At 40.4% G+C, this 22,770-nt stretch overlaps 1 protein-coding gene across 2 annotated transcripts in view; it reads left to right on the top strand.

The window, feature by feature from the left end:
• Positions 1-22,770, top strand: part of snx19b (sorting nexin 19b) — a 182,625-nt gene that overhangs the window by 125,043 nt on the left and 34,812 nt on the right. The window contains exon 9 of one of the 2 annotated variants that reach the window (XM_041174199.1): positions 22,273-22,457. In XM_041174199.1, coding sequence (XP_041030133.1) covers positions 22,273-22,457 — 185 coding nt within the window. Of the gene's footprint in view, positions 1-22,272; positions 22,458-22,770 lie in introns of those variants that run through there. The other variant, XM_041174200.1, reaches the window with a different exon arrangement.

Genomic DNA, 22,770 nt, shown 5'->3' with positions numbered 1-22,770 from the left:
CCATTAAGTATTTTTTGATAGTTTACAAATGTATATTTTTAATTAAAATGTTTTGTAAAGTGTAGAGATTTTGGGTGCAGGCAGCATTTCCTTAAGGCCCTCAGGATAGTATTTAGATTTTGGTTGAAAGGTTTAAAGGATTCATTCTTCATCAATTACAGAACTTTGTGCATGGCCGTAAGAGTGACACATAAAGTAACGATTTCAAACTCCTCTACAGATATCTTAATGCTAAATGGTACAAAGTGTGTCCTATGGGCCGATGTGATATGTCTAATGAGAGTGAAGACAGTTAGTATTCTTTCTGTTTTTGTGTGCTAGTTGACTTCCCATTTTCAGCCAGGGACTAACAGCAATGTGGAAAAAGAAAGGCACATATGTAAGCCCCTCCCTGTCTATGATTAATTCAAAAAAAAAGCAAAATTGACTGTCAAAATGTAACTTTGAAAGGTAAACTGTTGCAAGTGACCACCCTTACACAAGTCTTAGTATGCATAATTTTTGTTTTTTCCTTTTTTTACTCTTTTCTTTTGTGCACATTAAGCTGAGGACTATTGGTGTTGAGGAATGAAACATTTCTGTATTGTGCCAGCATCAAATACTTGCATGTGAGATGTAACATTGGTTGCATGCAAACTAAACCCCTTTCCACTTCAAAAAGGTGCTTCATCTGCCACCTCGAAAGAGCACCTCCCACTTAAGCTCACTATGACATTTTCCATTTTCCACACCAACTATTCTGTGGCCATCGGGTGATTGAGGTTTTGTCCTGCATTACTTTCAGTTTTGTACTTTGGAATCCATGCCCACAAAAAAGTGGTTTGAGACTATCAAAACAAATTTCAATTGGGATTTCTTCAACCAGCATACAGAGCAGACCTTTATTCCCATTAGTCTGGGCAGGATTATAATCAAGTCTGAGGTAAAAGCCCAATGTGACAATCTGATTTCTTTTGCGTATCCAATGCATTACCACCTTGGTGGAATTTGGGATTCCATATATTCGCTATTGTTTGCTAGCGCTATTGTTGATTGTCCACCAGCAGTAATGTGAAAGCTGCTGACACCAGGTTGCCTTAAGGTGTGCACCAAAAACTGGACCTCAGTGCATTTAGAGTAACAGCCTCGAAAGCTGCTATGCAAACTACCTCAAAACAGCAGGAAACATCTCCCTAGAGTTATAGGGAAAACAAGTAACTTTTTACTAGGGTGAAATGGAAATTCTGGCCCTGAGGTAGTGAGGGGGTGGTGGTGGGAGGTGTGGTGCTGGAAACTTGGGAATTTTGCAAAATCTGACACATTTTTGAGTCCTGCTGCACTGCTAGAAGTGTTATGGGTTGTGATTTCAGGCTGCCGGATGCTTTGGCTTTTATTCCATCCTAAGTCCCAAGTCATTTACAAAATACAGGCACGTGCCTGCACCATTCCAGTGTCTCCCGAGCGTTTGTAATACAAGTGGCCATGAATACTGAGGCAACACCTCCATTTTGGGGCCTATCTGTCTATGACAACTCCTCTGTAAATTGGGAAGGAATTCGTTACTGTGTGCAAATATTGCCCACAGAATAGCAGGAGTTTATAAATCATTACCACTGATTTTGACATTCTTGTTTTTGCCAATCAGCATCTGAATGTTCAGCATTTTAAATGAAATTATGAAAATTACATCTATGTTCTCCATTTCCTTCTATCAGTAGCAATTATAGGCGTAAAAATTAAAGTAGGGAGTTACTCTCCAGAAACGGTTGAGTATAGATTTTACAAATGTATTTTGAAAAATGACTGTTGTTTGTTTAATGCTGAGAACTGTTACATATCCCGGCTCATTTTACTAAATGAAATCAAAATGTATAGCCGATCCTACTTACACCAGATTTGAACGTTTTCCTCTACATTACTTAATTACCTGATTGACTTTTATGTCCTATTTAAAGCCCGGCCTGATCTAGCAGTGTTTCCTAACCTTGGAGACCTGACAGTTTACACTACCTCTAATTGATGCCTCTTGACTTGAGTGCAATTGTGTTTCTCCGCATTGACTTTTTGGGGTCATATTTCCTTAATTGACTGTCCCAATTGCTATTATGTCACTCCAGGTTCCATTTCTGACAATGCATAGATAGGTGGGGTTCTGCTCCTCCCTATTTCAATGCAGCCAACGGATCTCCAGATATGGGGGCTTTTCATCTAGGATGCACACAGTCCCTGCCAATGTTCCACAAAGATCAATCTTGGACACCTTCCTCTTCTTTATCTTTGTACTGCCTAAAAAAATGTATCTGTAGACATGCAGTTAGATTCCATACAAATGGTGATGACATTTGCTATTGCCCTCAACAGTAAAATCCCAATACTTTCAGATTAGCTTTTTCACAATCCTACGGTTGAACGCCAGGATTATCGTATTTTTTGAGTCTTTATAACTCTTCATCCTTACCATCAAAGACATTCCTGACCTGTGTTATGATCCTGGACCAGATCCTTAAGTTCTTGGTATGATCCAGTTAGGGACTATTAACCTTTTGTTTGAAGTAGACAAAGTTTGAGATTCAAGGCACTTGCTAAGAGAATAAAGTCACAAGATTCCATGGGTTTTGAACAAGCAAAAAGGACCTTTACTAGGTCAGAAAGGCGAAACAATTTACAATATCTACCTTATATTCTAACATTCAGGGTTAAGATGAAGTACATGTGAATTAACAGGAAAACTGTCGTTGAACACATGACATTGTGCACTAAATGGCAAATACGACCAAGACAGATTCCACTGATTTTTCAACAATCTACCTGTACGTCAGTAAACACTGAGTCAACCAATCTCATTGAAACTCTCTCTCTCTCATGAGGGATTCCAGTCTCCATCTTCAAAGATCTCAAGTTGGAATTTTCTCCAAAAGTTACTCCACTTCAGGCGGCCTCGATGACAGCCCACCTCACAGGGTTTCAATCTCGGTTGCTGAGACTCTGTTCCCTGGATTCCCGAGTCTACACGCCAGCACCACTGAAAAGCACAACTTCAGCTTTTTGGCCATGCCGAGCATAACAGTGCTGCTCCAGAAGGGTACCTTTGGCCTGCAGCATGGTGACGCCAATCTTCTGCTGTCTCTTAAGATCATCTGGGCTACTCCTAAGCCCCGATTACTTAAGGTCTGCAAACTGCTGGCTTTTTTCTTGCTTCTTTCTTTGCTCCTCTCTTTTTTTCTAACTGGGATCTCTCCCTGTTGCTTGTCTGGGACTCTTCTTTTGCGACTTCTCCCTGTCCCCTCCCCTTGTCCCCCTGCCTGGGACTCTTCCCGATTATGGTGCTCTGCCCCCAGTCACACGATCTCGTTTTCACACTGTTTCTTTTTCCTTTTCACCATTACTTTCAGGATGTCCAAGCCCTTCAACTGCCAGAGGAGAAACTCAGAACAGAGCATGCTGGGTCAGACATGTTGTCGTACACTACACATGGGCCAAAGCTTGCAGCTTGCCAGGGATTGTAGCCCTGGACCTCCACCTAGCGATAAGTCAGTCTGGAATTCTTGACACCTTGACTGCTCATTCAGGCTGAACCAGACTGTTTGATCAGTTTGATCTACAGCTGATCCATAGCTGATTCCATCACCAAGCCTATTTCTTTCCACCTCTGCAACACCACCTGTCAAAACACTTACAGCCATACCCTGCTATTGCTGGACTCAATGCCTCAAACACCCTCTTTCTTAGACTCATGAACTCCACCATCCAGAAATTCCAAATTGTTTAAAATTCTGAAACCAGCACCCTGCCCCACACTCAACTCTTCTGGACCATCCCATCTATCTTTACTGACCTACATTATTGGCTCCTTGTTCCCAATAGATTAAATTTAAAATCCTTGTATCAAATCCTTGAATGGCCTTGCCAATTCTCAGCTCTGTAAACTCCTCCAGCTTTATATATTTCCTGTGTTTTGAGCCATCCAGGCCCTGCTTTGCATTGTTCCCTCCCTCTGCATAACAAACACTGGTGGAGTTTGCAGTTGCCTTAGTCGTGCTCTTTGGAACTCCTCCCAAACTCTCCACCATTCCATCTCACTTTGAGCCTTTTAAAATGCATTTCTTCAATATAAATGCGAATTGTTGTACGTGTTCTGGGGGAAGGTGGGAGGTTGCAGTTTAAGATGCAGATGAACATTTGTAACTATAGTTTCTTCCTTCCAGTGCAGATAACAGAAAGATAAAAATGATGTTGAAAGGTCAAAGGATTTTTTTAAGAGAAGTTGAGCTACTTATGATTGGAGGTAGAATTCTGGGTATTTAAAATTTCACCCCTCTTCTTGGATTCACCCAGTTCTGCTGAAAGGTCATGAGGACTCGAAACGTCAACTCTTTTCTTCTCCGCCGATGCTGCCAGACCTGCTGAGTTTTTCCAGGTAATTCTGTTTTTGTTCTGGGTATTTAACCTTGATGGTGGTAGTTAAACCTACTTATCCCAATATTATGAAACCACCAAATTAGATATTACAAGAGATTGATCAATATTTAGACAGGATGAATGGAATTTCAGCCAGGACTTTGGATGGGAGAACAGCAAGCTATTTTGAAGCTTGTAAAAAAAACGGTTTGTCAATATAGATTTTATATCCTTGTTAACTACTAAAGTCAAATTGTCAAACAGTGTATGTGGTTATCACATACATTCATTTTATTGCAATATATATTTTGGTTTTCTATATTGTATGAAAAAACAGTAATGAAATTCAGATTCTGCCAATGCAATGCTTAATTCTGTTAGTATTAGTACAGATTGTCACAGATACAGTTGCTTCCCTGTGCTGCTGAGATGTTAACAAGTTATGCCAGACCATGCACACTTGTTTTAGGCAATGCAGCATCAGGTTTTTATGTCTAGTTCCTGAGGTATCTGTAGAGATGGACAGGAATGCAAATTAATGTGGAGTGTAGCAGGATAAATAACTCCTTATTTAGGAATGTCAAAAAGGCATTGTATGCCTTAATTGGAATTTTAAAATGCAGTCCTATTATAGCACTCGTAGACAATTCAATCTTGGAATGATAGAAATAACTATCTCGTGCATGATGGTTTCTCTATTTCAAAACAGAGTCTGCATCACGAGTATGTGTGTTTTCTTTTGTTTGTGAGCATTTTTTCCCTCAGCTGTTGAATTGGCAGTCAGGACAACAAAAACAACAACAGCAACAACTTATATTTGTCTTGTGGCTTTAACATAATGAAATTTCCCAAGGTGCTTAACAGGAGAAAAGAAAGTATGACACCAAGCCACATAAGGAGATATTAGGTCAGATGACCAAAAACTTGGTCAAATAGGTGGGTATTAAGAAGTGTTAAAGGAGAAAAGCAAGATAGACAGGCAGAGAGGCGTAGGGAGGGAATTGCAGATTTTGGGGTCTAAATGACTGAAGGCACAGCCACCAATGGTGGAGCGATTATGATTGGGATCATTAAATAAAACTTAGGGATGACGTTGATTTAGGCTATAATAATTACCTCCATACTCCGTTATTTAAGAACTGATACAAGGTTGGAATTTCAAAACAATTTTGTGGACGGCATATTATTGCCGAAGTTCTGATGTTTCGAAGGTGCGGAGTCTTGATGATGACAAGAATGGATCAAAGATTCAGCACTATGGTACAGAATTAAAGTCCTGTCTGTCCCTTTGCTTTTGCATCCTGTGTAACTGTAGGTTTAGAAGATTAAGAGGCGACTTGATTTAAACGTAAAGGATGTGAGGGGTCTTGACAGGGTGGATATGGAAAGGATGTTTCCTCTTGTGGGAGAATCTAGAACTAGGAGGTCACTGTTTAAAAACAAGGGGTTCCCCATTTAAGACAGACGAGAATTTTTTCTCTGAGGGCTGAGAGTCTTTGGAACTCCCCTCCTCAAAAGGTTGTGGAAACATAGTCTTTGAATATTTTTAAGGCAGAGCTAGATAGATTCTTGATAAGCAAGGGGGGTGAAAAGTTATTGGGGGTAGGCAGGAATGTGGAGTTGAGGTTACAATCAGATTAGCTACGATCTTATTGAATTGCAGAGCAGGCTTGATGGGTGGAGTGGCCTATTCCTCCTAATTTGTATGTACGTATGTAAGACTGGTCAAGAAACTAGTCCTTTGGGTGCTACACCTTCCTATAACATTCAAAGGTATTCCTTGATCGTTCGTCTTCTCCACTCTAAACATAACTTTCATAAAGAGCAGTTTACTCAAACACCTCCTCTGCTATTTAGTAGAACAGAATAATAGATCATAATGATACTGTCGTCAGTTAACCCACCATAATGGAAAAGTGTTAAGGCCATAGTTTCAATAAGTTTTTGTTTAAAGCTGCTTTCTTACTTCAATAGTACAGAGGGTGTCACGTGATTAGCTTCACATTGGAACTGCAGGTACAGTGTGAACACACCTGAGCCTAGTATAAACTGACACCAGAATAAAACTGAGTGTAACTTCCTGGAAAAGGTAGTCTCATTCCACTTTGGTTTGGAATCAGATTGGATCTTGGTACCTGACTAACGTTCCAAGCTTAGAGCCGCTGTAAAATAGCTTTGAATCTACACCAAAGCTAAGCTTGTGAAGGTGAACGCACTCTTAGTGTGACATCTCTAAAACAATTAACTGGAATGTTTGTGGAATGGCACTGTCTGCACTGTGGTTGCCACTTTCACCAACATAACAATAGTAACTGCAACTCAACTTAATTCTCAGATGTAGTACCTTGAGACGTTTCTCACAGGTGTGATAAGTATGATATCAATGCAAGACTTGTTTCACATTACAATATCAGACTGAATTCCTGACTGGTGCTCCCATCAAGGATGGTTCTAGTAAAGTTGCCTAGTTGTAAATTAGGTCATTTTGTTATTTATTATCCTGGTTGCAGGATTGTAATAAGGCATAAATAACAGTTATCAGCATGCAGTTTTCAATGATGTCATATTGTGGTTGTGTGCATCTGTTACATGCACTTAAAGTAATTGATAACATGCTTGTGAAAATAATCCAGAGCAGAGGAGTGGGAAGGGAGAGACTATGCTCTTTACGAAACTCAAACCTCAGGCACTATTTCTTGCACCAAGAGTACCGTCTTCCCGATTCAGCTTTTTAACCCTTTGCTGGTTTTACTTTAAAAATAAATTGCAGCTATTGTAATCCCATCAGTCAGGGACAAATAATTTCTTATGCTTCTTAGTCAATATCCAACCCTCCATCAGAATTGGATTTTTTTTTTTGCAGCAGGTAAGTAAAGAGCCACATGGCTAGGAGAAAGATACAAAGCTGTAACATGTTTGAAGAATTTCAGTGATATCAGGTGACTATAAACCCATGTGATATACCTCTATATTTACCATTAGTAACAGTGAGTTACTCAGCTTCTGACCTCATTACAGCCTTGGTTTAAACGTGGACAAAAGGGCTGAACTCCAGAGGAGAGGGAGGTGGGGAACATTTCACCAAGTGTGGCATCAAGGAGCAGCAAATTGGAGGCAATGGGAATCAGGGGGAAAACTCTCTGCTGGTTGGAGTCATACCTAGCACGAAGGAAGATGGTTGTGGTTGTTAGAGGTCAGTCATCTCAGTTCCAGGCCATCACTGCAGGGGTTCCTCAGGGTGTACGAGCCCCAACATCTTCAGCTACTTCATCAATGACCTTCCTTCCATCATAAGGTCAGAAGTGGGGATGTTCGCTGATGATTATACCATGTTCAGCACCATTCACAACTCCTCAGATATTGAAGCAGTCCATGTCCAAATGCAGCAAGACCTGGACAATATTCAGACTTGGGCTGACAAGTGGCAACTAACATTCATGCCACACAAGTGCTAGGCAATGACCATCTCCAACAAGTGAGAATCTAGCCATCGCCCCTTGACATTCAATGGCATTCCCACCACTGAATCCCCCACTATCAACATCCTGGGGGTTACCATTGACCAGAAACTGAACTGGACTAGCCATGTAAATACTGTGGCTACAAGGGCAGGTCAGAGGCTAGGAATCCTGCAATGAGTAACTCACCTCCTGACTCCCCAAAACCTGTCCATAATCTACAAGCCACAAGTCAGGAGTGTGATGGGATACTCTCTGCTTGCCTGGATGAGTGCAGCTCCAACAACCCTCAAAAAGCTTGACATCACCCAGAACAAAACAGCCCACTTGATTGGCACCCCTTCTACAAACATTCAATCCCTATACCACCAAAACAGTGGCAGCATTGTGTACCTTCTACAAGATGTACTGCAGTAATTCACCAAGGCTCCTTCGACAGCACCTTCCAAACCCACTACCATCTAGAAGAACAAGGACAGCAGATACATGGGAACACCACCCTCCAAGCCACTCACCATCCTTACTTGGAAATATATCGCAGTTCCGTCACTGTTGCTGTGTCAAAATCCTGGAACTCGTTTCCTGACAGTACTGTGGGTGTACCTATGCCACATGGACTGCCGTGGTTCAAGAAGGCAACTTACCACCACCTTCTCAAGGGTAATTAGGGATGGGCAATGAATGCTGGCCTGGCCAACACCCAAAACCTGTATATAAAAAACAAAAATGAAACAATTCAATTCTTGGGGATTGCTAGTCAACATAACTGCTAGTCTGTTTTTATTTAAACCTCTTACCACTTTACCTTGTAACATTAATGAAGGGCAACATTGTTTCTCGATTAGCATATCAATCTATCCACTCAGACTTGTTTTATGGGATACAGTACTTTAATTCTGGGCTATGACAGCTGTTATTATGAGCAGGTGAGGAAGAGCGGAAGGATTGCCCCTTTTTTCCTCACACCTTGGTTGATCATAACAGGTTTTATAACAAAAGACTTTCAAAAATCAGAGTTTGTCATGTGACAACTGGCTATTGATAAACAATGGAAAATAATCGGTAGTCTATTCATGTTAATGAAGGAGATTCCACCTACCATGGTCACAACCATTGACATACAATAGAAACAGAGAGGTGCCCTTTGGATTTCCCTTTTGCATAGTCAGTTTTGTTAGTTCTCTTTGTTACCTGTTAGTTCTGGAGACAGAGAGTCTAAGGCCTTATTGTCCAACAGTTCTGTTGAAGAGTCATGCGGACTCGTAACGTTAGCTGTGCTCCTCTCCACAGATGCTGCCAGACCTGCTGAGTTTTACCAGGTATTTTTGTTTTTGTTTTGGATTTCCAGCATCCGCAGTTTTTTGCTTTTGCCTTATTGTCCTTGCTGTTTTGGGTTAAGTCCTGAAAAAGATGTGTGATATTCCGAAAGGATGTAGTAGAGGCATGTTCGTTGTAATTCACTTTTAGAAACTTCCAGAAACTTGGCCAACTTATAGTCCCAAATATTACGTGAACCTATGGCAACCATCTTAAGTCAGTGTCTTTGTTTTAACAGTTGAAACTGCCATTTTAAAAAAAAGTTCCATATGTGAGAGCCCAGCAGATTAAGTTGAAATTTAATATTTGACCATCAACACACCTCCATAACAATAAGCATTAGACAGATTAGTCTAGATGCTCCTCTTGACTGCAACACCAGCAGTCCAAGACTTCCATCCATTGCAAAGATTCCCTCTGACAGTAACCAAGTTTCCAAGGTCAAGGGTGTTAAGTGATTCTGCCTGTTGCCATCTTGGAACTTGAGGCTTGCCCCAGCCTAACATGGTAAACCTCATCTTGGGTAGCTGATAAGTGACAGAATTCTTCTTTGATTCTTCAAAATCATGCGGCTGGAGAGTTAGATCACCCAACCATGTCCTTCACTCCCTTTAGGCAATTTAAAATTTAAATTCAGCCCGCTGTACCTGTAGCGACACTGGGCACTTGTTTTTCTCTTACTATGTCCTGACAGAAAGTGCCAGAAATAACATCATGTAGGTTTAAAAAGTGGCCTCGAGATCCAAGACAGTCTGTGAAATTATGGGGGATGAACGGCAGTGGCCTGTAGAAATTCTACCTTGTGGTGCACTTGTACTTTTGTGAAACCAAAGAGTAAGATTACAAATGCTATCATGAAATGAACATTGCATTTGTTGGGATATTTCAACTATTCAGATACTGATATGATACCATAAAAGTGGAAACCCTTAAACATTTGGAACATTATAACAGTTTTTTTTAATCAGTTGTCAGTTGTATCAAAGGTGAGGAAGCAAATTGGAATTGAAAAAGAACAGTACACAGGCACCTAGGAATTAAAATGATCTCTTAGGGCATTCAATGCCATTCTTGCCCCATTGCTGAGGCATGCAAATTTAACTAGCAATCATCTGGCTTCAGGACAGCTGCCCACACCATACAAACTGTGTTTAATTACAAAGCCAAAGTTGTGGTCCAATTACATAATTGCAACACTCAGGCGATTTTAACTCAGGGCCAACTAACTGGTTGCAGTTGGCAGTAGGTAAAATCCGATGCAGAAGAGGTGCAGGTTATTTTTAAAACATTCTTGTAAGGTTACTTGAGGGCCAGGAAGAACCAGTGTGATCCTCCAACCCCACAAGGTGAGTTTAGGCTTTTGCTGCCCTGGGGCACTCTCCCTTATGATCGTGATCATTCCCATTTCCCTCCCTATGTTACCCCCGCAGCACCTTGTTTTTGCTGTTCTTTCCCACTGGCATCTACATCATCCATCTGTTGAAGGGTCATGAGGACTTGAAACGTCAACTCTTTTCTTCTCCGCCGATGCTGCCAGACCTGCTGAGTTTTTCCAGGTAATTCTGTTTTTGTTTTGGATTTCCAGCATCCGCAGTTTTATGTTTTTATCTACATCATCCATGTTGACTTCAGTCAGGTGGCTGCGAGGGAGCAATAAAACGACGCCTGGAAGTTAAGATGGCACAGGCTGCATGCTGTGGGGTGCTGATTAGATCACCGCTCGCTTCAGCCCCTGTACCCCGATTCCTGCCATGGATTAAAGTCGGAATTAAATTGTCCAATTTTCTCAGCCTTGAAGCGGCTATGGAACAAATCTCTTCTTTACAAATTGATAATGATTGGATATGTTAATCAGGCAATTTAAAGTTGGTTAAAATTGCTGAGTGAATTTCTGCTTGAGTCCTTGAACATCCACTGTCACTTCAGCTGAAGGATCGAGAAAACTCTGGAAAAATGGTGTTTAGCTGAGGACTTGGTCACTCCCTTTCACTAAAATTACTGTGGACAAGCATTAGAAGCTCCCCAGAAAATCACCTATGTTGTACCAACATTGACTTCTGTTTGGACAGAAATGATTGCAGGTGCAAAGCAGGGAACACTGACCTTTTTTTACTCCAGACATGATGTCATCTTTAAAGTAGACATGGGAATAAGCTTATCTTCAGGGGAAACCAGCCTTTCCTCATAAATTCTAACCATCGACCCATTTGACACGTGATATGTTAAAACAACTTAACAGTTCCTCAATACCACTGAACAGAACATGCAATTCAGTCAGTGTTAACCTGGATGATATTGCAGCAAACTCAGCTGGTGGGTGTAGTTTGGAGATATTGATGCTGCCTGAACAGGCTTGCAGGTAATTTATTGTCGCATTGGCATTTGAAATTTCACTTCATGTTACAAGTATCATTTTTTTAAATTTAAATGACATGTTATTTTTAGGAAAAGAAAGCACAAAAAGTTGTAAATTGATCAACTTTTTCCATTAGCTCCAAATCATATTTTCTTGCTAATCACGCATCAGGCGTGGTTTGGAATCCAGGGTTTTGATACAATAGATTCCATGCTTTTTTTAACAATGCTATTGCCTGCATTAATGTGCTCCTAAAACACAGCATGTGTGACAATACAGAAAAGTCACTGCAGAACTGCACTTATTGCTAAAATCCTTAGCGCTTGGCGTTATTTTTGTTATCCAAGTTAGACTGAAGAAACCACGACATTATTATACTGCAGCCTCAACTGAGAGAGCTTGGAGATTGTAAGTAGCAGGTTTTGTTTAAGTATAGCTTGAATAAAAGTAATTTGAGCTATAAACAATGCAGCAGAAGCTAACAGCACCAACCTAAATGATTGATTGTGAATTTAATCCAATGGATCCCAAAGGGAGAGGAATGGTTCTCCAATAGTAATATGACCTACATATTCTTTGACTGTTTCACTAGGACTAAATTGTATAGTCTTGAATGAGGAAAGGTATGGTATCTTACAGAATAATTTGAATGTAGTCAACAGTGTGCTGTTCATGTTCACTTACTCTAAGTCCATGTCTGACCAGTTGTGGGTAAAGCTGCAGAGATCTGAAAAACCTCCCAGTTCAACATTAATGTTTAATGACTAAATGGAACAAGATGAAGGAAGAATGGCACTTGGAAATCATATGTCCAACTTCTGAAACTTTTAATTTTAGTGTGTGCCATGTACAAATAACTGTCAAAGCAATAATTTAAAAAATTCAATGTATATAAAGCCTCTGAAATCTACCATTACGTGTTAAACCATTATATTACAGTTTTCAATATAAATTTGAGACATAGTAATTACTAGAAGATTTATTGTGGCATTGTACATGGTGAATTAGTAGTTTGGTTGTTTTATGATATTTAACATCAAATATAGTGTAAGATGCACTAATCTGTATGGATTCAGTAAGTCACCTGTATATTGATTCAGTGCAATCTATAAGGTTAAGAACAGTAGGCTCATGGGAACACCATCCCCTGCAAGTCCCCTCCAAGTCAAATAGCATCCTGACTTGGGACCATATTAATGTTCTTTCATCATCGCTGGGCCAAAATCCTGGAAACTCTCTCTATTAACACTGTGGGTATACCTATACCACATAGGTTGCCGCTATTCAAGAAAGTAGCTCACCGCCACTTTTTCAAGGGCAGTTAGAGATTGGCAGTAAATACTGGTCTTGCCAGCAATGCCGTCATCTGTTGCACAAATACTAAAAAAGCCCAATTACCTTTTTTATTTTTTTTTTACCAGTTTTGCGTCTTGAAAATGATTGTATGCATGTTGTGTGGAAACTGTAATCAGTAGCATTAATATTAAAGGTTAGATAAATATGGTCGTTCACTTTATCTCAATTTTCTAAATAAACTATACAGAGGAGGGTGGTAGGAAAATTATTCAAGGCTGCAGTGAGGTTAAAGCTATGTGGTACACTAGAGAGCTGGTAGTGTTTTGTGGATTTGAGGTATTAAGGATGAGTCTAGGTTTGGGGTAAACGGGACAATAATATAGGAGCAATGGAGGTTTATAAGAGATTGAGAAAATAGGAGGGAAGGTTATGAGAAATGGGCATGCTGGAGGAGATGCGCTGATATTTAGGAGTACCATAATGAGAATACCAGGGTCTCATTGTAAAGAAAGAGGGCATTTGGGTATTTTTCAGCACTGAGGTAAGTCCTGGGGGACGCATTCTGCATTTTGGAAACTCTGAAAGGCGGTGCTGGGTGTGACAATGGAATCGAAACTTGTAGATGTCAATTAACATACAAAACCACCGGATAAAAAATTAGGTAGAGTGGCTTGCCGGTAATGCTGATACAGATGCTGCATCTGCATTCTTCAAAATCAGAAGTGTTTTGCCAGGAAGCCATTGTGTGTTCCAGAAAAACAGTGTTCAGCCGTGTCGACATTTATGCTGCTGGGATTTGTTTTTGGCTTTTAAAATAATTTCAGACAGCTACTTGTCTGACAACAAATGATCCATACAATAAAAAGGTTAAACTTCTACCCAGAGCTTTTAAGTACTTAAGATTAGCCGTTATGGTGATGTAAGTGGTTAGAAAATGTTAATGTGCCAATCTTTTTAATGGCAAAACATGAGTACATAATGTTAATTATAGGACAATTTTCTTAATTATTGTCAGAAAAAAAGGCCTAGTTTTATTTGACATTAAATTGCATCCTCACAGGCTGTGACTTCAAAAGAGACATTTTTATATTTTAACTCTTTCCTTACAATAATTATATTTTCATTGAACAGTCTTGAATTGCTCATTGATTTTTTTTCTCATTCCAAAATTCTCTGTTAAACCAACCCAAAGTTTTAGCCTGCAAAGATGAAGGCTTTTCAGTTCCACAATATGAGTATTTGAGTAAGTAGATTTTTTTCCAAAGAGCATATATTTAGCCCACATCTGACCTTGGTTCTGGATATAACTATATTTACGTAGAGTACAAACCAGTTAGTAGAGCTGATGATGCATGTACATTAAGAATCAATAGTTATATGGATACCCCGTGTCAATTTGACATCCTGCAGCCAAAGTAAGCAGTAAATGTTGAAGCTTTTTAATCACGTTGCCAAATATTTGTGGTCAGCACAGTTAGAATTTGTGCTTATGTTAATATACAGAGGAAGTCTTCAATCAAAAAAAGGACACAAATTACTATAATTGCCAGAAATTAACCTTAAAGCCCTGTTTTAATTAATGTTAACATTCCTGCACTTGGTCATAGACTGTATGTTGAAATCCAGAACTGGAAGAAGTTAGAAATGTAATCACATGATGATCTTTATACCGCTGTCTTTGGGAATAAAGAGCATGTATACAAATGATACTCAATCACTTTTAAGTGGATTCTTGGATTTTAGGCAGATATTGACAATGTAACAATGACAGGAAGCTGTGACGGAGTGAAATTTAATCACAGACATATTGGACTGTTTAAAGAAGACCTGTTTAAAAACAAATGCAAGAAAAGATACTGACAAAAAATGGATGCCACGAATCACCTGAAGTCTGAAGCTATAAGTTGACCACTTCCCTGGAAAGTTTCTATATGAATTACAATGCAGACCTGTTGCATAGAATTTCACACCCAGGGAGTGTCAAGGTCCACTTCAAACAGGGACTCTCCTAGAAGCAAGGCATTACAAATGTAAAGTGCTGGACTTTAATCAACTGTCATTCTATCAAGAATGGAAATTGTTAACCAGCCAGATACTCATCAGACATTCAAAACCCCCTGTGGAGGACAAAATAACTCCATCTCCTGTCAATTTCTATCTTGAAATGTGTCAAAGGTTTCAGAGAAGAAAAGATCAAAAAATTGAATAACTTGTTCTGCAACAACGGCCAGAATTTTTCCATCGGCGACACGAAAATGAGGAGGGGTGATGTTGGGAGGAACCCCTCAAAGTCATCCCGCCCCATTTAAATATTCAGGAAGGCGGGCGGACAGCGAAATCAACTGTCTGCCCGTCAACCTGTCAATGCCCAGAGCCCCAGCGAGCAACAGAAAAAACATGATACCTCATCCACCGGCGGGATGAGGTTTCATGTCCATTTTAAAAATCTTTAATAAACTTTATGTCACATTTATTAACATGTCCCATCTCGTGTGACATTGTTAATAATTTTTTTATTTTTCTATTTTTGAGGTTTTTTTAAACGGTCACCAATCTCCCTGAGACAGCACTTAGTCTCAGGGAGCAGTGCGCTCTTTGGCATGCATGCACAAAAGAGCACACTTTGACAGATGGGGTATCCCTCCCCCCCTGCAAAAAAGTGCTTAGCGCTTTCCGTCGTGCAGCCCGCTGAGCGGGCCTTAATTGGACCGCCCACTCAAAATGGCGGTGGGGCCCGTTTCGGCGGCGGAGTTCGGCTGCCTGCCTGCCGCCGAGCTGGTGGGGCCTGCCCATCCATCGAGGGCTAAATTCTGCCCAACGACTGCAAGACATGCTAATTAAATTCTCTTCTAGGAAATATATATAGAGGAATTTTAAAAACTGTTTCTGCAAAGCAGAATCAGAAGGAGGAGAAAGGAACATCACAGCCATCTGAAAATATTGCTAGGAAAGAGCAGAAAAGATCTCCCCCCTCTCTCCACATCCCCCATTCTTTCACGCTAAAAGAGTGTCTTCAACAAAGTGCAGACCTGAAGCAAGTCAACTCCAGAATTCTATAGGAAACCAACTAACTTCAAATGACTGTAACATTCAACAATCCATGCCTCAAAGACAAGCAAATGACTTAATTATACATTAATTTAACTTCTTATTGGACTCTAACTTTCTTACTTCTGATCTTTGTGTGTATGTGTGTGTGTGTGCGTGCGTGTGTGTATGTTATTGAGCCTTTATTATTTTTTCTCAGGTTTAATAACTAGTAAATTTACTCTTTCTTTGACTCAAGAAAACATAGTTTGATAGGCTCCTTATTAAAAATTAAATACATTTGGATTGGGAAAGGCATTTACGGGGAAAATAAATTTTAATACCTTTGTTGTGACCAACCGATGGAGCTAAAGAGAAGGGGAGCCAGCTCACTTCTCCTCACCTGCATAACAAGATGGAATTCTGAAGAAAAATTAGCTACTTTTGTTTTCATTCATTTTTAATTCTGCTTCATTCTTATAACTTATCCTATAATGGACTGTTTACTGAAATGCCAAGGTACTTGCAGCAGAAACATTTTAAACCCAATGCCATGTCTGAAATGACATTGCCTCAAGTTTCATTGGATGACAGAGTTTTTGGAAATCATCATAGGTTTAACCAACTTTATTGTGATATCAGAATGAAAGGTAGTAATAACAGTGTGAGACATACTCCATCTATTGCTGTATTTCATCTACAGAAAGAAAAACGTCTTGGCATTTATATAACACCTTACCTGGCTTTTCAAATAGGTCTTAAATCATTTGAAATGCAGTGAAGCAGACAGGTACGTTGAGTGTTTCCATAATCCAACCAGTTAGTCCAATGTCAAACCATGTCCTAGACTCCTCTGGCGGCTCACTGAGCTGATCTAAAGCTGCTGAGCCGTAGAGGCCATGAAAATCACAGATTCAATGTCCACTCTGCTTTGTTAGTTGAAAAATTGGTCATTGTTTCTGATTGCTAACCAGTAACCCCTGCTTTTTGTAGGCAAGCGTGGACATTAGATGAAGGGAGAGGACAGAATTGGGCTCAGCTGTGTTGTGGTAGTCTGACCTGCTGACACACTGCCAATTATTGCATAAAAGGAAAGACCATTTCAATGAGAGCACCTAACACCTGTGGAACTATACCTATCAAAAAATTGATGGGAGCCGATTTTACTGTCCTTGACTGACTCCTTGCTCAGTCGAAGAACAAATTTATAAGTCTTAATAAGCTTTCATGTTTTGTTGTCAGTGCTTTAGCAGTAGTGGGCTGGATTTTCCTGTGAGTGCAGGACCAAATGGGGGACCCTTGCCCGCACTTGCCAGCAGTGAGACTGACTCAACAATCTTCTTGGAGATGGCTTCCCAATTGACAGCTTCTGCACTCACTGTCCATGGAACCACAAAAAAATTAAGACACAAAAATAGGCCATTCATTGCATTGTGTCTGCACCGGTCAAAAAAGAGATTTTAAAAAAAGAAACTAGCCACTCATTTTAATCCCACTTTCCAGCACCAGGTCTGTAGCCTTGCAGGTTCCAGCACTTCAGGTGCAGATCCAGGTGTCTTTTAAATAAGTTGAGTGTTTCAGCCTCAACAACCAATTCAGGCAGTGAATTCCAGAAGCCCATCACCCTCTGGGTGAAAAAGATTTTCCTCATGTCTAATCCTTTTATCTTAAATCTATGTCCCCTAGTAATTGACCCTTCAGCTAGGGCAAACAGGTCTTTCCTGTCTACCCTATCTAGGCCCCTCATAATTTTGTACACCTTAATTAGGTCACCTCTCAGCCTCCTCTGCTCCAAGGAAAACAACCCTAGCCTATCCAATTTTTCCTCATAGCTGCAATTTTCAAGCCCTGGCAACATTCTTATAAATCTCCTCTGTACTCTCTCCAGGGCAATTCCCGTAATGTGGTGACCAGAACTGTACACAAAATTCCAGCTGCGGCCTAACCAGTGTTCATTATATCCCTGCTTTTGTATTCAATACCTTGTCCAATAAAGGGAAGCATTCCATATGCTTTCTTTACCACCTTATTCACTTGTCCTGCCACCTTCAGGGACCTGTGGACATGTACTTCAAGGTCTCTCATTTCCTCTACCCCTTTCAATATCCTCCTGTTAATGGAGTATTCCTTTGCTTTGTTTGTCCTCCCCAAATGCATTACCTCACTTTTCCAGATTGAATTCCATTTTCCAGTTTTCTGCCCACTCAACCAAACCATTGATATCATTCTGGAGACAACAATTATCTTCCGCGCTGTCAACTACATGGCCAATTTTTGAGTCATCTGCAAATTTCCTAATCATGCCTCCCACATTTAAGTCCAAATCATCAATATATGTGACAAACAGCAAGGGCTCCAACACTGAGCCATGTGGAACGCCACTGGAAACCGCTTTTGATTTGCAAAAAAATCCATCGACACTTTGTTTCCTGTCGCTGGCCAATTTTGGATCCAACTCGCCACATTCCCCTGTACCTCATGGGATCCCACTTTTCTGACTAGTCTGCCATGTGGGACCTTGTCAAATGCCTTAATTAAATCCATGTAGACAACATCCACTGCACTCACCTCATCAATCCTCCCTGTTACTTCCTCAAAAAATTTGATTAAGTTAGTAAGACACGATCTTCCCCTAACAAAACCATGTTGACTATCCCTGATCAATCCATGCATTTCTAAGTGACAATTTATCCTGTGCCTCAGAATTGATTCCAATAGTTTGTCCACCACCAAAGTCAGACTGACTGACCTATAATTTTCTGACCTATCCAGCTGCCTATTCAGCAGGTTGAAAAGTACTTGCAGACCTCCAATCCTCTGGTATTGCACCTGTATCTAGTGAGGATTGGAAATTGATTGTCAGAGCATCCGCTATTTCCTCCTTGGCTTCCTTTAACAGCCTGGGATACAATCCACCTGGCCCTGGTGATTTATCCACCTTCAAAGATGCCAGTTCCTCCAGTACTTCCTCTCATTATGCTTATTATATCTAATATTTCACATTCCTCTTTAACCAGAATGCCTGCATCATCCCTCTACTTAGTGAAGATTGAGATAAAGTACTCATTGAGAATCCTGCCTACAACTTCGGCACAATTCACAATGTACATCTCTGATAGGCCCTACCCTTAGTTGTCCTCTTGCTCTTAATGTACTGGTAAAACATCTTTGGCTTTCTTTGCTTTTACCTGCCAATATTTTTTTGTATCTTTGCTTTCCTAATTTCCTTTTTTACTTCATCCCCTGTACTTTCTATACTCCTCTAGGCTTTTTACAGTGTTAAGCTTTTTGTGACTGTCATAAGCTTTCATTTTCTGCTTTATCTTACCCTGTATGCTTCTGGATAGCCAGAGGGCTCTAGATTTGGCAGTAGCACCTTTTGTCTTTGTGTGGACTTGCCTACATTGTGACCGTATAATCTCGCCTTTAAATGCTTCCCACTGATTTGACAATTTTCTCTATATCCAGTCCGCTTTTGCCAGTTCACCACTCAACTTTGTAAAATATGTCTTCCCCCAATTTAGAATTTTTGCTCTTGTTCTATCTTTGTCCTTTTCCATAATTATACGAAATCTAACTGTATTATGGTCACCATCTCCAAAATGGTCCCCTACTGCTACTTCCTCCACTTGCCCAGTTCCATTTCCTAAGGCTAAACCTAGAATTCTGCCCTCCCTTGTTTGCTGTCCAATTAAGGATAGCAGCGGGCTCTTGATGCTATAAGCCCCATCAGAGGGCTGGCAGCTCTGGAACCTCAGTATTCCACCCCCCCCCCCCCCCCCCCCCCCCCCCCCCACCCCCCGGCCAGGAGAGGTGACACTGCTGACCAAGGAGGCCTGCACAGCAATGTAGAAATTAACAAGACTTTGATTGACATATCCATTGGGATGGAGGGGAAACCCCTTCACTGGATCGGGATCAGCCGTGATTGCAGTCTTTCCTGCCTCAATGGGGCATGGAGCTTCCAGCTCCAGTAGCCCCCCACTCGGCTGCAGGGAAATCGCCTCCATGGAGCAAGATGTCAGGGAGACCCCAAAATCGCTTCAAATTAGAAACTTGATCATCTTAATTGGCTGCCTGCCTCCATGGTACAGACAACTGATTCTCTTCCCAACCCTCCCTGGAAAACCTCCAGAGTGGTGGGAATGCGTCAGAGAGTTATCCTGACATGTTCCTCCTATTTTCTGTTTTCCCCCTCCCCACCCCACCATCACTTCCAACCTGATCTCCACGGCTGGGAAAATACAGTTTATTGTGTTTTTATATTGTAAGATTCACTGCTATTGTAATAGTATTGAGTTACTTGGTTTCCTGAACACTGAGCCAATTACATACAAGTACAATTGGTTTAAGTTTGTCATAAAATCTATGGATCAATTTACATTTAAGAGGTTTTTAATTTTCTGTAAAATTCATTATTGACCTTAGAACTGTGCTTAATGTTAGGGAAAAGCATTGCTTTACCTCATGTACTGATGTCATTAATTTAAACAAAGGTTTTTACTTGAACAGCTCACTGTTTATTTCGAGCTCTCCCACAGAACATCAGTGTGTAAAATGTCATTGATCGGCTAAAGGCAAATCTTGGTCACAAAAGTGTAAACAGCTATTGGAAAATATTTTTTGTAGAAGTGATGTTTTTCACATATGTCTAGCTTGGATATCTTTCCATAACCTTTCAAAATTTGCCATTGTGCATTGCTCTATTAACCAATCCTAGGATTGACGAAATTACACCAAAATCGATATGCTGTTCCAGCCATTGCGCACTCTTTTTGTGGCATTTAAATACTTAGGAACAGGCGGATGTTTCTTCCCATATGATGCAGATTGCTTTCCATACAGTGTTGTACCAACAGCAGTAGGGTATTAAATCACAATGGTGGCCTAAAGGTTATTTTCTCTTGTACAAGGGGCATGTCAACAGAACGATGTCATTAACTTGACTTTGTTGACAATTGTTGAATTGGCTTATGTTCCCTGTATGCTGATCTGCCTGTTCAGATCTATGCCCACACACATACTACCATCTTGATAATGCATGATATGCTAACAATATAAGGACGCAGTAAGAATGATTTTTGTCACCATACCACCCCAATCTTCAGATGCAATGTACGGTAATAGGACAGAAATTGGAATAAAAAATCGGTAAGCAACATGTCGCTGCAGGCCTGCACAGTGTGATTTTTGAGCAGGTTTTAACTTAAGCTGCTAGCACTGCTGCTAGAAATACTTAGGAACCAAATAAATTTAAATTAGAAACCAGTTGCCAACTGGGGCCAGACTCCATTTTTGTGTTACTTAGCTTTTGTGTTACTTGTGTCACTGCTGCTACTTACACCTACTACAAATCTTGGGTGATACAGAGTGGAAACAGCTAATTCCACTATTATTTAAAGGGATAATCATCTCATAACTTTTAAATCATTGTAAATATTTGACAGACATATTGCTTGTCTGTCTTGGCCATTTGTGGGTGCAGAATCTGTATTTTTGTGGTGGTGGCCGGACAGTCCTTAGAAAGTTTGAGCAGGGATTGCTAACACTTTCTAAAATTGAGAATCATTTTGGCTGTTCCATTCTGGCTGTAGAGGAAGAAAAGCAGCAGCCACAGCACATGGTGCAACGGCTGTAGGGAGACCATAGAAGAGGAGAAAAACTCACAGAAAACCTCACCTTCACATTGAGAATATAGAGCCAGCGTTTTATACTTGCACTTCTCAGAGTAGCAGCGTAGAAGGATGCTGTGCCACTTCCTGCAACGAGACTTGCATGCACTGCCATGATTAGCATAGAATTGCCCATTGCAGTCAAGGTTACTATGGCTGTCAATTTTTTTTACCTGATTCCTTCCAGGCTGCAACAGGGTATGTCAACAACTCAACTAGTCAGCACTGCATGTTTGCATTAGTAAGTGACTAATGCCACATTTTCTAAAGCAAACACTTCTACCATCTGCCCCATCAATAACGGGGAACAGAAGGATAGAGCTTTGGATTTGTGCAGATTTTCCCTATGTCAACGGCCTTATTGCCATTCAGGTTCCTAAAAAAGAAATTACTGCCTACATGTATCGCAAGGTATTGTATTCCATTAATGCACAACTGGTATGTGATTACCAACAGCGCATCATGCCAGGAGTCATGATGCTTTTATGTTATAGACCCATTGCCTGCCCATCCGATGAATGCTATGCATGAAAGTGAATGTACCATCTTTCTAACATAGATAAAAAACAGAAGTACTTCATACTAATTGATCTTGCTTCTTACTGTTTGAAGTGCACATTGCATAGCATGTATAACCCATAGGTATTTTTGTGAGAATGTGTGACTGAAATAGTTTATTTTTCCAAGGGCTGATAGATCACTTATTAATTGATTAATATCATGCATATTTTTTCTTGTGCACAACTCAATATATATCTTCTGCTTACAGGTGGCTTGAGGTCCAGATTGTTAACCTGACATGTACTCAACACTGGGTTGTGTACCTCAAGCTTTTACAGGAAGCTATCTGGCCTGGAGGAACCTTACCCAAATGGCCAAAGCCGGTCAGAACTCAAGAACAGAAAGCACAGACCCAGGAATTAGCCTTCCAATGTCTAATGAAGATGCTGCCAGGTTAATATATTTTTATCTTTAGTAACTGTGAGGTTTAACTTCGATGTTATCTGATGAGAGGCAATGAATTTCCTTTAATTAAAGCAGAAAATGCTGGAAATATGCAGCACACCTGGCAGCATCTGTGGAGAGAGAAACAGAGTTAACATTTCAAGTCGCTGACCTGTTAACTCTGTTTTGCTCTCTGCAGAGGCTGCCAGATATGCTGAGCATTCCAGCATTTCTGTTTTTATTTCAGGTTTCCTGAAGCATCAGCAATGTTTTGCTTTTGAATGAATTCCTTTCACTTGTCTAAAATCAGGTAGATCCTCCT

The sequence above is a fragment of the Carcharodon carcharias genome, chromosome 25, assembly GCF_017639515.1.
Source record: "Carcharodon carcharias isolate sCarCar2 chromosome 25, sCarCar2.pri, whole genome shotgun sequence".
NCBI lineage: Eukaryota > Metazoa > Chordata > Chondrichthyes > Lamniformes > Lamnidae > Carcharodon > Carcharodon carcharias.
This window is presented reverse-complemented; position numbering and strand designations above follow the sequence as displayed.